The sequence below is a fragment of the Danio rerio genome, chromosome 21 (assembly GCF_049306965.1).
Source record: "Danio rerio strain Tuebingen ecotype United States chromosome 21, GRCz12tu, whole genome shotgun sequence".
NCBI lineage: Eukaryota > Metazoa > Chordata > Actinopteri > Cypriniformes > Danionidae > Danio > Danio rerio.
Window position 1 is genome coordinate 2,728,866 of NC_133196.1, and position 15,608 is coordinate 2,744,473.

The 15,608-nt window shown below is 37.9% G+C and overlaps 1 protein-coding gene across 1 annotated transcript; it reads left to right on the forward strand.

Annotated features, from left to right (window-relative positions):
• Positions 1–1,171: 1,171 nt before the first annotated feature.
• LOC572670 (uncharacterized) lies at positions 1,172–11,719 on the forward strand. Its single transcript, XM_021468946.3, has 2 exons — positions 1,172–1,555; positions 9,401–11,719. The coding sequence occupies exons 1-2, from the start codon at positions 1,498–1,500 to the stop codon at positions 10,606–10,608; spliced, it is 1,266 nt and encodes a 421-aa protein (XP_021324621.1). The 5' UTR covers positions 1,172–1,497; the 3' UTR covers positions 10,609–11,719.
• Positions 11,720–15,608: the final 3,889 nt, after the last annotated feature.

The window sequence follows — 15,608 nt, forward strand, 5'->3', positions numbered from 1 at the left end:
TATTTATTTAGCATGCTTATAACCATACACACAAGTGCTTCACAACAATGGGAGGTATCTCCACTCCACCACTAGTGTGCAGCTCCACTTGGATAATGTGATGGCAGCCACAGGACAACAGCGCCAGTGCGCTCACCACACACCAAGGCAGGGCCGGAGCAATCTAAACTGGCGCTCTAGGCAAACGCTGATCATGCTGCCCTCAAAGTGAAAACGAGGGACAGGTGTGTGAGTACACCTACGACAGCGAGTACCGTTGAGGGGTTATCGCAGACGAAAATTAGGACCTGGAGGAGGGATGTCGCGGACACCGTCCTCCTTATCCTGCGGCCCTAGGCGTCCGCCTGCGGCTCTATCACTATCTCTCCAAACCACCTACAGGGCCGGCGCGTCCATAGAGGCGACTCTGTGGTTTGTAATGTAATGGGCAGCACAAACGTCTTGATACCTCAGGCTGTTGATGTTGATCATCCACTCTGCAGATCTCTCGCACGCCCCCATACTGAATGTAACCCCAAACCATGACTTTTCCTTTACCAAACTTGACTGATTTCTGAGAGAATGTGGGTTCCAGTAGGTCTTCTGCAGTATTTGTGATGATAGGGACGCAGATCAACAGATGATTCATCAGAGAAATCCACCTTCTGACACTTTAAATGATCAACTAAGACAAGTTATTATACAGATTTTTGTCAGGTAGAGTATGTATTTCAGTTTACTTTGACATTTTTATTCCCGTTTTGTTTTGTTTTTTGTTGGTGTTGTTGTTTGTTTGTTGGGAATATTTTGACTGAACATATTTTTATTTTTAGGATGTTTTCTAATTTTTTTTATCTAAACATTATGCAAAGGTAAATTAAATATAGACATAAAGGTAGAATATTTTTCACTATTTCATAAGGAAAATAATTTTTTGTTAGCATTTTTGATCTTGTAAACTGACTTATAGGTTGTTGTGGGTTAAATTACTTTTACTCTGGCTAATAAAAGGTCATACGTTTTGAGTTATTTTGTATTTAATGAATTGTATGAACCAAAGGCGTTTGCTGTAAGTCGATGATACACACACACATATGATATGTCCATATAAACATACAAACTCGAATGTGTCGAGTGGGTTCAGGATTCGAGTTCCGAGTGAAACCGATTCAGTATTTTGATTCATTTAAATGAACCGACTCTTAAGAGTCATTCGTTCGGGTGTCTGAAACTGCATGCGCTCATTTCATATCTAATTTAATAGATTTATTTCTCACAATATTTGAAATCATTTAACCTGGCGATATTTAGACAAAAATGTTTTACGCAATCTATTCTCATATTTTATTATTTAAACAAAACACGTAAATCTAGGTAATTCAGAGGAGTGTAACGTAAGTCGTGTGCTAATGAAGCTTCTCCCACAGCTATATGAGTTTAAATGCCGAGGAATATCCTCCTCATCTTCCCACAGCTGAAGCAAACAGGAGGAGAAACAACTGACATACTATAGTAAAGATGGAGATTGAGGAAGAACCCTGCAGAATAAAGGGGGAAGAGACAGAGGAGGCAATAGGTTTGTATTTTTCGTTGTTCTGTTTAACGATTGACGATAAACATTTAGATGGAAACTGACATGTAACAATACTGAATGGGTATATAGATATTATTGGGCACTTATATTCAATGTATAATAGGCTATTCGCGCCCATTTAAAACGAACTAGCGCCTTAAACAGCTTTTCAAAATCCTGCCGCGCAATTCACATTATTTTATTTTAATACTTAGATGTTCTACATTTTAAATCGTTGTTAACTGGCATAACTGAACTCTAAGCTTGATTATTGTGTATATCTGGATATGGATAGGATATATGAGATGAGAATGTGAATCTAGCAGCTGAGCGTTTCGCTGTGCGGAGCGGTCGCCATATTAGGGGAGGCAAATAATGTAAACAAACACAAAATCACCACACAATAAAAGTCTAACTTTTATGTAAAAACTATTTAAAACTTGTACTTCAGATTATTACTAAAGTCTATTTACACTGCAAATATTCATTTGGTGTTTAGAGTGGTTCACTAAGATAAGAAATAAAATGTATAACGGTGGATATATCATATAGCTTGATACTGAAAGTTTACTGTTACCTAGCCATATAACTATAAAACTTAATTGTTTAGAAAAGTTGTTTTTGACTGTGTTATGAAGCCTAAAAGCAATAACTTCACTTGAAAAGTGCAAAATTGTCTATAGAGGAAAGCAAAGGAGTGGATATTATTATCATTATTAGCCTATTATTATCTTTTTTACATGGCTAAAACACAAGAGACAGAGATAATGACAGAGACAGGAACCTTCTAGGTATATATTCTTACCTTACTTGTGGAGTGAGCATTTGCAATTGAAGGGATAGTTCACTCAAAAATTTAAATTCTGTCATCATTTATTCATTAAGCACAAAAGAAAGCTGGAAACCTGTCACCACTAACTTCCATAGTTTCTGCCGAGTCTTAAAATGTCTTTAATCTCAAAATCCAAATTTTAGGCCTCAAATTAAAAAAATAAATAAATAACCTTAAAAAAAAGTCTTCAATTTACTGAAATATTGTGTTGTAGGTCTTAAATCTTTTTTAAACGGGTCCTAATTTTCCTTTGTTTGTGTTTTGCTACATAATCTGGCCAAAATACAATCCCCAACATATCATCTCAATAAAACTTTAAACTTTTTATTTAAAAAGGTAGTTTTTAACTTTATTTATCCTAATGGTTTAAATATTTTCCTTACAATAACATTTGTTTAAAAGTTCTCCAATGTATTTCCTGCTGAGGACACCGACCTGGACAGATTGTTGTGCATAGATTTAGTTTATTATCATTTTTTAAACTTTTGTTCATTTTTTTTATTTTAAAGAGATATTATGTTGAAAAAAAGTGTATGGATACAAGTAGAGCTTGCTTGTTTTTACACAATATTTAAATATTTAGCTAAATCTAAAATATTTAAATTGTTTATTATTAATGCATTATTAAATGTATTAAATTCTAAGACTTTTTTAAAAGGTCAAATAAAAAATCTTTTCCATCTGGGCCATTAAAAAATCCTTAGCCTTTAGCCCTTCATGAGTCTAAATTCCATTCATTATGGTCTTTAAAATGCCTTTAAAGGTCTTTAAATTTAACTTGATAAAACCTGCAGAAACCCTGATAGTATCTATTTGTTTTTCCTACTAAAAAGGCAATGTTACTGTTTTATTGTTTTCTTACATCTTAATTTGTGTTTAACAGAAGAAAGAAACTCAAAAAGGTTTGGAAGCACTTAAGGAAGAGTAAAAAGTGGGTAAACTGTCGCTTTAAGTGCAAATAAGTGTATGATAGATTCATGTATAGGCTATCAAAGATTACTGCCACAATGTCAAAATTCTATAATATAATATAATATAATATAATATAATATAATATAATATAATATAATATAATATAATACAATATAATATAATATAATTAATATAATAATATAATATAATTAATATAATATAATATAATATAATATAATATAATATAATATAATACAATATAATATATTATAATATAATACAATATAATATAATATAATTAATATAATAATATAATATAATATAATTAATATAATATAATATAATATTATATTAAATTATATAATTTATGACAAGCAAAAATTCATGTTTTTATGTTTGCTATTAGATAAACTGTTTTCATTAACAAGATTTTATTTACTTTTTTACTTATTTATTTATTTGTTTGTTTGTTTGTTTGTTTGACATCACAATTTCACTGGACAACCAAATGCATTTGTATAAGTGTTTTAGCAAACTTGCTAATTCTCAACACCTGTCCACAGGAGGCTTGACAAAGTTGACAAAATGAAAATATAATAAATACACAACATTATAATTCTTTACATAAAATTACTGTAGGCAAAAGCAAAGGCGGCATGCTCCAACAAACTAATAGTAGACTATTTGTGCAAACACTGGTGTTTTGTTTTTAACCACTTTTAAACACTACAAAAAATATCAATATTACTTTATTTTAGGCTAACAGGTAAATCATTCCACAGTTTGGCTCCCTTAACAGAGAAAACAGATTGACCAAATGAGGTCTTACACTTTGGCACTAGACAGTCACATTTAGCATCTGCTCATGTGACTCTGTGAGAGATTTGTTGCCGACTGATTAGATCTGACAACAGCATTGGAACATGATTATTTAAACATTTAAAAACCAATTTAAAATAATTGCATTTAATACAAATATCAAAACTGAAAAGGTTATGTTTACATAAAACATCACAATGATGCCATCTAGGGATGCAACAATACAGTTAGCCCACGGTTCATTACATACCTTGGTTTTTTAGCACGGTTTTCGGTTTGGTTCTCATGGCTTGACACGTGTGTTATTCTATAGGCAATAGGAACAGTAAGAGGTTAAGGAGAAAATATGAAAACGATTTATCACAATACTCATTTTGTTTAACTTAAAAGCCAAGTAAAAGTACAGTAGTTCCTAGTGTATGGTATAAAAACAAATGCACACTGAAATCTCACAGCTGCTGGTAGCCCATGTACAAACTGGGGAACACATCAAATCCTTCACTTTGAAAATAAACACATGTAAAGTTAATAAAGATAAATTGACCATTTCAAATAAACATATTTGTACTTCAGTAAACATAAATAAACCATCTTCATTATCTCAGTGCTGGATAAATGCGAGACGGTAGTCTGTAAAGCGGATCGAGTGCTTTTATAAGATGACAAAAGCCCACATCTCCAATCACCGAAAACGGCTGCAAATCTTCAGCAATAAACAGCCGCACTGCCTTTATTATTTTATGTGTCTCTCGGAGCCAGTTGGGTATGTTTGCTTGAAAGATTCAGCGAGGGATTGTTGCTATTTGGAGGACTTTATTAGCTTCTCTGCTATCCTGCCTTCAGACAGTGATATTGCTGGGTGATGGCGCTGCAGATGTGCAGTCATGGTTATACGTGTAAAGCAATGCTTGAACAGTTATTTTTTGTTCACCGTTTGGCATTATACTTACCGGCAAAATCAAAATGTCCTCACACCGCAGATTTGAAAGACGCCGGCGATTTCTCGTACTGCTGCCTCACTTCGCCGGCGCTTCCTTGTAATGTTGCCTCAGCCTCACTTCACCGCCGCTCGCAATGTTATAGTGTGGATGGTCAAGCGCCCCCTAACTTTAGAGCATAGTGATTGGATATTTACTCGCGGGGAGGAGTTTCCTCATCTTAGCTCATGGATTTACAGGCACACACATTTAATTCGGGGAGATATAAAACACACATAAATTATTTAAACGCAAAACCGAGAAAACTGCAATTCACAAGCACGTATTAAACCGTGGAGGTCGTACTGTACGGTGAAATATTATATTGAGAACCGTGCCATCCCCAATGTGTGAATCCTCATAAGTGAAATACTAGTTTATGCCTCAGTAGCTATGTTTCCATCCACCTATTTTATGCACATTTTGCAAATGCGCATAAAAATCCCGTTGATGGAAACGCCATGATGCGCATAAATTTTGAAAATGCGCATAAAAAACGTATTCGCCTAACTGGGTAGGATAAACTTTGGATGGAAACACTTTTACCGCATAAACTCCAGCATGCGCATTAAAACAGGTCATGTGATTTTGTTAAAAGAGATCATGTGATGCTTAAAATGTGTGTGAATGGACAAAACGTCATGCTGAGCACATTATTAGGCTGGCTTGTGTACCAAGCCAGACTACTGTTATCCTATTTTTCTTCTGAGACTAAAAAACAAAACGCATCTCCTCCTAGAGCTTTCGAGCTATGACCACCAAACTCACACCAAACCTTCAAACTGGTCTGACTTGGTGTGCTATATCTTTTCCAACTGATCCGACTTTCGGTTTTCCGAAAAACGTCCTGGGACCGTCGGAAAAATCCCATTGACTTAACATTGGACCAGACTTTGTGACCTCATAACTCTGCATCAGACTGTCACACAGACTTCTAACTGGGCTCATTTAATTCAGACTACCTAACTGCCAATACCTGATGAGCTTTTAACTTTCTGGCCATGCCCTAGTTACCACTTTTGGGACCCTAGAAACTGTCCCATAGACTTCCATTCAAAAGACTGTCATTGACTTTACATTGGATCAAACTTTGTGAGCTCATAACTCTGCATCAGACTGTCATACAGACTAATGGCTGAGCTCATTTAACTCAGACAACCAAACTACCAATAACTGACAACCTTTTAACTTTCTAGCCACTCCCTAACAACCAGATACTGCACCCTAGCAATTGTCCCATAGACTGCCATTATAGAGGCCCAGATTGATATCGTCATGCTGCAGTGTTATAGCAACATGCTAATAATGATTAGCTAAGTACTTTAACATGCTAGAAATGCTTAATAAACATTAACAGGGCTGATAGCGGAAAAAATTCCTGAGCCTGAACTTTTTTTCCTTGCCCCTGAGGTGAGTAGGGGTGGGGGTACTATGTATGCAACGCACTTTTAACACATAACTTGTGGGCCCCTGGGCCCAAATATATTAACAGCCTATGTGTAACCCTGATCATCATTATTGTCAAGTGTCTCTTTTTAGACACATGCCAGTGTCAGTGATCTTGTGACATGTGCCAGTAGGTGTCAGTATAAGCACGTTATAAGCACATTAATCTTATAAGTCTCTTTGCTTTAATATTTAAAAATCATTAGGCAAATGACACCTGTTATCTTACATGCATATATGTTATGAGTTTTCAACATGCATTTTATTATAACTTTTTAAAGGATATTATTTAAAATACCTTAAAATGAAAATAAGTTAAATAATAAAATAAATGAATTAATTAAAAACATAGAAAAGTCCATATTGTAGGGAACAAAGGAACTGCAAGGATGCAATAATATACAGTACAACAGATAAGTGTAACCCCTCCCATACATAAGCATGCCACAATAAATTTGACTGACATGTACTGTCAAATGACTATATTACGTACGGAAGTATGACTACGAATACATAAAATAAATGCGTTTAAATTAAAACATCATGGAGTAGCTCAGCAAATAAACTAACTTGCGACGCGATAAATTAGGTTAAAAGTCGCATAATGATTAAATATGGTTTTGCTCGTGTTAATTAATGTCATAAGCTTCGCCGGGTGTCGATGTCACTGCAGTGACATGCAGCGCGACACTCTGAGTGACACAGGTCACTACACATGCCACTAGCGAGTGACACATGACAGTGGAAAACCGGACGTGCCACCTGAAGTGTCACTACACTCAGTGGCATGTGCCAGTGTCATCTGTACGTCAGATGTCGTGTCACTCCATGTTAAAACTGCTACTGTGAATCCGCGTTCAAGCGCACACAATAAGCTAAAACTCGCCCCAAGCACCGGCAAAAACAAATAACAATGAATGTGTCGAGGAAAGAGTACATATCTTAATAATTTATTAATAAACTTATTCTGAGTCAGTGTCGCACCTGACTGATCTCCTCTTGGACTCGCCTTTAGAAATTCATCTTTACGGATTACAGGAAGGAGTTTTTTTGTTTTCGATTTGTTTTATTTCGTTAAGTAATAATTTAAAGCTTTCTATAAATATATTTATTATGTCTGTGAGGCATATACATTTTGCTTCATTTTGTTAAGCGCTCCTGTTGAAAAACCGCATAGACGACAGAAAGCGCATAATTTTGGTTTTCTTTATTTTAGAAAAACGCTGTAACGTTTTTTGATGTATTACTGGTATTTTGTGAGCAAAAATGACGGATAACTTTAAATTGCTCCCACTGAAAAAACGCAAGTGATTGCTCTGGCGCCTCGATGTCCTGCAAGCTTTTTATAAGCAAACTATGCGCCTAATAGCACACATTCTTTAACGTTTAAGCTACCATTGTTTTATACTTGAACTGTTTTATATCTTTTATTTTAGGCAAGTCGTGATGATCTGAGAAGGCAAACTGATCAAACAGACAATGATGGTCTTCCGCTGGGCGCTGTTCTTTAAAAAAAACTTATTTTTAACGAATAAAAAATGCTCCAAACGTTTTTCTAAATAAGCTGAATAAAAAACGAAACTAAATATAAACACTTTGCCATTAGGCTACATACAAAACTGAACTATTTCATAGCTGAAACACTAAGTTGTTTAAGGAGAAGGGGGAAATATATTTTTGTCCCGTCTATTGCTTCACTGTTATTTCGAGAATAAACCCAGCGTAAATATGCAGATGTCATTCCCAAAACATATCAGCGTATATGTGCCGAAAACGAAAGTTTCATACAAATTCTGAATGGATTATAGCCTGGAAAGTGCAAAGCACGCTCCTCTTATTATCACTAAAAAGCGTCACTAATCTTAGTTCATAGAGATCTCACAAAGATTCGTTAATTTATAAAGCTCTCTAAATTACACAATTAATCTTTTATTTACATGGCGTCTACACTCAAAAGATGATTCACGAGCACACAAAATGGCAATTAATAAAAACCAATCCGGCGCTTTCAGCAGTGAGTGAATTCTGTGAATCTAGAGAAATGACAGATGAATATCCGTGAACCTGATTTTTTTTTTCCGCAGCCACAGTACGCCGGAAATCCGGCGTGGTGCCGGAACGCTATCACCCCTGCATTAAGGAAAATATAGAACACCGCATTATCTATCTATCTATCTATCTATCTATCTATCTATCTATCTATCTATCTATCTATCTATCTATCTATCTATCTATCTATCATCTATCTATCTATCTATCTATCTATCATCTATCTATCTATCTATCTATCTATCTATCTATCTATCTATCTATCTATCTATCATCTATTCATACTTTTTAAAACTGTTTAAACTAAATAAACTATTACCAACAGGCTTTCACAAGCCAGCCTCAAAGTTTGTCTCAACAAACGTTAATAATCTAGTTAAACATCTGAAATGTTGTTTTGGTCATTATGAAACGCCTTTCAGTATTAGTGTTATTATATTATTAATGACCTCCAGAATCAAGAGCGCCTGTGCTCCGCGTCTGACAACTTCAAACGCCACCGCGCGCTCACTGCTTGTCAGGATTGTCTTCTGAGGCGCATTCATTTAGAAAAGATTGATGCAGCTTCTCCTACTGCAGCAAATGCAGTTTTTACTGTTGATATTTGGCGCCAGTTAATCAGGAAGTGACGATTTTGTTCGCTTCGACTCGTTGGATGGAAACGATGCTTCATTCGCACAACTTTTATGCGATAATCCAGTTTTGCGTACAAAGTTTATTCGCATTTTTGGATGGAAACATAGCTAGTGATTTCTAAATTGTCCCTTAGTTGAAGTGTTTAGGGATTTAACATGTTTGTTTTAAACCTGACAGAAGTGAAAGAAGACAAACAGCGACAATTGCAAAGACCTAATATCAAAAATGAAGATGGGAACGCTGCAATTTCACAATGTGAACAGAATTTCATTCATGCCGGAGAGAAATCACATGTGTGTTCAGACTGTGGGAAGAGCTTTAGTACGTCAAGCAACCTAAAGAAACACCAGAGGATTCACACTGGAGAGAAACCGTATCAGTGCTCCCACTGTGACAAGAGCTTCACTCAGTCAGAAAGCCTGAAAATTCATCAGATAGTTCACACTGGAGAAAAACCCTATCAGTGCTCTTCATGTGGGAAGAGATTCGGCAGATCATTTAACCTACGTGATCATAAGAAAACATGTCGGCGTTTCAAAAATGAAGACGGAAACATTGATGCATCACAGAATTTCACACAGGAGCAAGCTGGAATGAGTGAATCTTTCAGCTGCTCTGAATGTGGAAGGAGTTTCATGCATAAAGGAAACTTTAACGTTCACATGAGAGTTCACACTGGAGAAAAACCATACACGTGCGCTCGCTGCGGAAACAGCTTCATTCGTAAAGAGCACTTACACGTGCACATGAGGATTCACACCGGGGAGAAACCGTTCACGTGCACTCAGTGTGGAAAGAGTTTCATATCTGAATCCAAACTCAGAAGACACATGAAGATTCACACTGGAGAAAAGCCGTACGCATGCACTGACTGTGGGAAGAGCTTCAGATCGAAAAGTTTCCTGAAAGATCATCATCGCTCTCACGCTGGAGTGCGCTCGTTCGGCTGTGATCAGTGTGATAAAACTTTCATTACGTCGTCAACTTTAAGATCACACCTTAAAGTTCACGCTGCTACAAAGCCTCATGTTTGCACTTTCTGCGCAAAGAGCTTTTCAAGGTCTGAACATTTGCAAGTTCACCAGAACATTCACACCGGAGCGAAACCGCACGTGTGTTCAGACTGCGGGAAGAGCTTTAAAACATCCAGCAGCTTAAAAACACACCAGAGGATTCACACTGGAGAGAAACCGTATCAGTGTTCGGACTGCGGGAAGAGTTTCTCTTGTTTATCAACACTGAAAGATCATGAGAGGATGCACAGTGGAGAAAAGCCGCATCAGTGCTCGTCATGTGGGAAGAGTTTCACTCGCTCTTATAATCTACAGATGCACATCAGTAAACAGTGTTGTCTAAATCAGGGGTTCCCAAACTTTTCACCATGACCCCCCACTAGTGATGGGTCGTTCATAAACGATTCGTTTTGAACGAATCTTTAATATGACTCGGGAACTACGAGTCATCTCAGGGAGTGATTCGTTCATCCGCGCGTGCGCACATTTGTGCAGGTAGTATCGTTAATTTCAAGTCTTCATCACATTGGCAGAAGCCAATCATAAGCGTTTAGAGCAGGAAAAAGAATTGATCCGCTCACCTCTCGAGTCCTCTATCGGGTCTGAGTCACTCGTTCATCACGGGCCAATCATACGCGTTTAGAGCCGGAAAAAAATTTGAACCGTTTATCTCTCGAGTCCTCGGGTTTGAGTCATTCTGTCACGTGATGAACGATCATGGCTCCTATCGGCTTATGCCGAGTTGAGACTGCATGATTTTCAAACTAGTCGTGTCACAGATGTTTTCACACTGCATGACTATCTGGGCTAGCGTTTTGTCGCTGCTTTGTTTACACTGCAAGATGGTTCGGCGACATGGACATTCACACTGCATGACTTTACTATAGGGAGAATCGCCGACAGCTTCGTCCAAACTACGTCTCACAGCCAAAAACATGTAGTATATCTTTTGTTATTAACTACATAATGAGAAAGAAGCCTGTAATGGGGTAGAACATGTACATGTTTGCTCACCTGGGTTTAAAGGGAATTAGCCGTTTCTCCTCAACGTTGATAATAAACTAATTTCTTTCTGTATTAAACGTCAAACAGACATGGCTGCTCCTGAGTCCTGTCAAACCTCCACTAGTTTTTCCTCCATTTCGTGGGTCCAAATAAACCGAAAATTAGCGCTTTTAACTTCTCCCCCAGCCTCCCGCTGGCCTGCAGCAGGTATACACACACGCTCACACAAGTGAATGCCGATCTCTCATTGGCTGTAGGCGATCGCTGATGTTATTTTCAGTCAAAACTCAATTCACAGGGCATGATTTGAATCGCCGACAGCTCCAGATGTTTAGCACGCCAAATATCTCACAGGCATCGGCGACTCATCGGCGATTCTCTCAGATCGTGTCTTTGATCGTTCATACTGTGTGATTGTCAGTCACGTGCACGAGCAGCGATTTGCCTGTGATTTCAGGCATTTGTCTGCGATTTCTCAAAACCAAAATCGAGCCAAAATCGGGGCTAAAATCACGCAGTCTGAACTAGGCATTAGACCAGGGGTTTTCAAAGTGTGAGGCGGGCCTCCCCTAGGGGGCGCCAGAGCATGTCAGGGGAGGCGCGGGAAAAAATGTTATATAATAAAAATATAATTATTAAGTTTAATTATTATATGTATTTTTTATTATATTTAAACTTTTTAATCAAACAAAGCTAAAAAAAATAATATGTCAAAAATAAGAAAAACTTTTTTACCCAGAAGGCCATAGCTGTGAATTCGTTTCTGTTTGGCAAGCCCGCCAATACTGGGATATGCCTGCTAATACAATGGGTCGGTTTCTGAGACCCCCCCCAATTCAAAGCCTTCAGGTTCAGGGCTTAAACCAAAAAGACGACGATATGATGATCAGTATTTGAGTTTAGGATTTACGTGGACAGGACCAGCTGATGAACCACGACCTTTATGTGTGGTTTGTCAAGATATTTTGGCTAATGACAGCATGAGACCCGCTAAACTTCCACTGTTTTGACTGGGATGGACAGTTCTTGGATCTGTTCTATTCATATTGAACCATCATCCTAGTTTTAAAAACGTTATATTAAAATACTTGTTATTACTCTGTAAATAATTGCACTTTCATGCAAATGATGATAAAAGTGAGTTAACAGTCTGGCATCTGTCTGTGTCTTTATATATACTGTATATTGTGTGTGTGTGTGCGCGCGTGCGTGTTTGGGGGGGGGCAATGGATAAGTTGTGTCAAAAGGGAGGCCCACTGTCTTAGACTTTGAAAAACCCTGGCTTAGACTGTGCATTGATTAAGATTATATGTGACTGTCAGTGTAACGTGAATCAACCCCTGACATTTGAAGACATGAAGAGGTGAGCTGAGCGAAGAGACAACAATACCTTCATAGACAAAAAGAGCAGGTCAACATTGAATTATTATTTTCTCCTTCTTATAGTATTCTATTTATGACTTATTTGTCATGTAATCAACCTTTTGGGCTAGTTGTAGATGTGTTTGGAAGCAATTCATAACATTTTAATAATATTTTGGCAAATTGAACCAAATGATTCGAAATGATTCAAATGAAATGACTCAAAATAAGATTCGTTCATCTTGATGGACGAGACTCAAAGAGTCAGTAAAATGATCCGAACTTTCCATCACTACCCCCCACTAACTTTTCAAGAAAAACAATCAAAAAAATATACACATTGGTGTTGTTACAATATGTTGATGCCTGAGAAAGTAAATTTTTGGCTTTTTTTTAACATTTATTTCATGTTTTAGGATGAATATTTTTTCCTCTTCAAATTAAGCATACAAGGCTGTGCTAAATATTTTGTCCAGTGCAGATGTTAATTTTATTCTAATTAATATGTTAATATTTATTAAATGTTATGCTTTGTATGAATTATTGAATCATATTTATTGAATTATATGTCCTATGAATTAAATAAAGTATTTGCCCTTCAAGGCTTGATATTAAAGGGCACCTAGGTTTCCCCTTTTTTCAGATTTAATATAAGTCTTTTGCGTCTCTAGAATGTGTATATAAAGTTTCAGCTCAAAACACCCATCAGATTTTTCATTACACCTTTTACAAGATGCGGTTTTATACTGATTTCCAGCAGGGGGTGGTTTTGTCGTACTGCGCCTTTAAGGCGAGTTCTGCCCGCCTACTGTTTCTACGTGCCTGTCAGCGTGCTTTAATCTCCTCCCTCGGCTGCGTCAGACAACAGACAGACTGAAGCCTGGTTTATACTTCTGCGTCAAGTGACCGGTGTAACCCACGGCGCATGCAACACCCGTAGCTGTGCATTTATACTTCTGCGCGCTGTCTCTGTTGGTCTGCATTAACACTTCCGAAACACTAGTTAGCAGTGAGGTGTAAATGTTCCTCTGTGTCGACTTTCTTTGCTGCTGTTTTGCTTTTCCTGAACACTTCCGGGATGTACAAGTGGCTCAAACTCGCTCATTTTGAGGCAGGAACCGGCGGACGTGCAACAACTTTAACTATGAGGTAAACACAAAACAAAACTTTCCATCCGGAGCTCCTTCACGGGACTCCACACTTGTAAACAATCGCTACATTGGGTTCGCGCCATTCGCGCGGCTCTCGGTCCCGCCCCGACTCATCAGCGCTAACAAGATGACCAATCACAGAGCTTGCGCTACGCGTTGTTGCGACATGTAGTTACAATTTTTAAGAGGTGCACGTCAGTGACGGCCAAGGCGAAGGGCTATGCGTCAGCGCCGTAGCATACGCCGGTGTTTGATGCAGAAGTATAAATCAGCCTTTAAAGGAAGAAGGTCTCAGGTAGCGTTTGTGAGAAATACTACAGTAAGAACTAATCTTTACTAATCAGTATTGTGAAGTTGCATTGATGAGTCTCACACACACACACACACACAGGCAGGCAGACAGACAGAGCGCACTTAGCACTGTTTTTGCACTCAAGTGTGACAGGATACAGGCTAACCTCCAGTGCAGTGTGGATATCTGTTATGCTAGTGTACAAAATAAACCTGATTTAACTTACACAAACTGGGATTGAAGCGTCTTCTTTTATAATTGTTCTGACACGCGGCTGTGCTGATGAAGTAAAGCTGAAGTAAATCGCTGTAGTTAATTACACACATACTCTGTTTTAAAACACGTTAAACATGTGAAACTTACTCTTAATCACATTTGATGATGATTGCTGATCCTAGCGAACAGAACAGACCTTTTATTCCCAGTTGCTTTGCGTATGTCTGCCTGGTCTTGTTGACATATACACGTGAGTACCGGAACATGTCAATGCGCGCAGCTGTCAATCAATTCGGTGGGCGGGGGGATCGCACTCCTACGTAAAGTTGCGGTCGGTCTAAAAACCGCTTTAATTGGTCCACCGTTTTATTTGTTAAATTGAAATAAAAGGACTGGGTGTGTTTATATCACCCCAATATGATGGTCTATACACTATATATGTTTGTTATATATGTATATATATACACTATATGTTATATATGGTCTATACTACACATATGTTTGTCCAAATAGCTTGAAAAGTAGATTTTTCACCATAGGTGCCCTTTAAATTTAAAGCCTTCAAAAGAAACATGATGATGTAAACAAATAAATATAGTTGCCGTTTAATAAAGACATTTTTTAATATATATTTTTTTTCCAACAATGTAAAATTTAATCTCAATGTCGGCTATGCGGTGGTGCAGTGGGTAGCACGATTGCCTCACAGCTAGAAAGTCACTGGTTCGAGCCTCGGCTGGATCAGTTGGCATTTCTGTGTGGAGTTTGCAGGTTCTCCCCGTGTTTGCGTGGGTTTCCTCCGGGTGCTACGGTTTCCCCCATAGGTCCAAAGACACGCGGTACAGGTCATTGGGACAGCTAATAGTGGCCATAGTGTATGTGTGTGATTGAGTTTGTATGGGTGTTTCCCAGTGATGGGTTGCAGCTGGAAGGGCATCTGCTGCATAAAACATCTGCTGGATAAATTGGCGGTTCATTCTGCTGTGGCAACACCTGATTAATAAAGGGACTAAGCTGAGGCGAAAATGAATGAATGAATCTCAATGTCAAGAAATGCTTCTAAATCATCACATTTACACACATCTCAATTTTGTGTGGGGCGGCATCATTAAGTCGACTGATTTTGTGTGATTTTGTCTTTCTGGTGTTTCCCGCTGTCAATGAAGCAGTCCGGCTTTTCTGTGTGAGGTTTGCATGTTCTCCTCATATTGGTGTGGGTTTCCCCCACAGTCCAAACACATGCGCTATATGTGAATTGAATATGCTAAATTGGCCGTAGTGTGTGTGTATGAATCTGAGTGTATGGGTGTTTCCCAGTCTTGGATTGCATCCGAAAGGGCATCCGT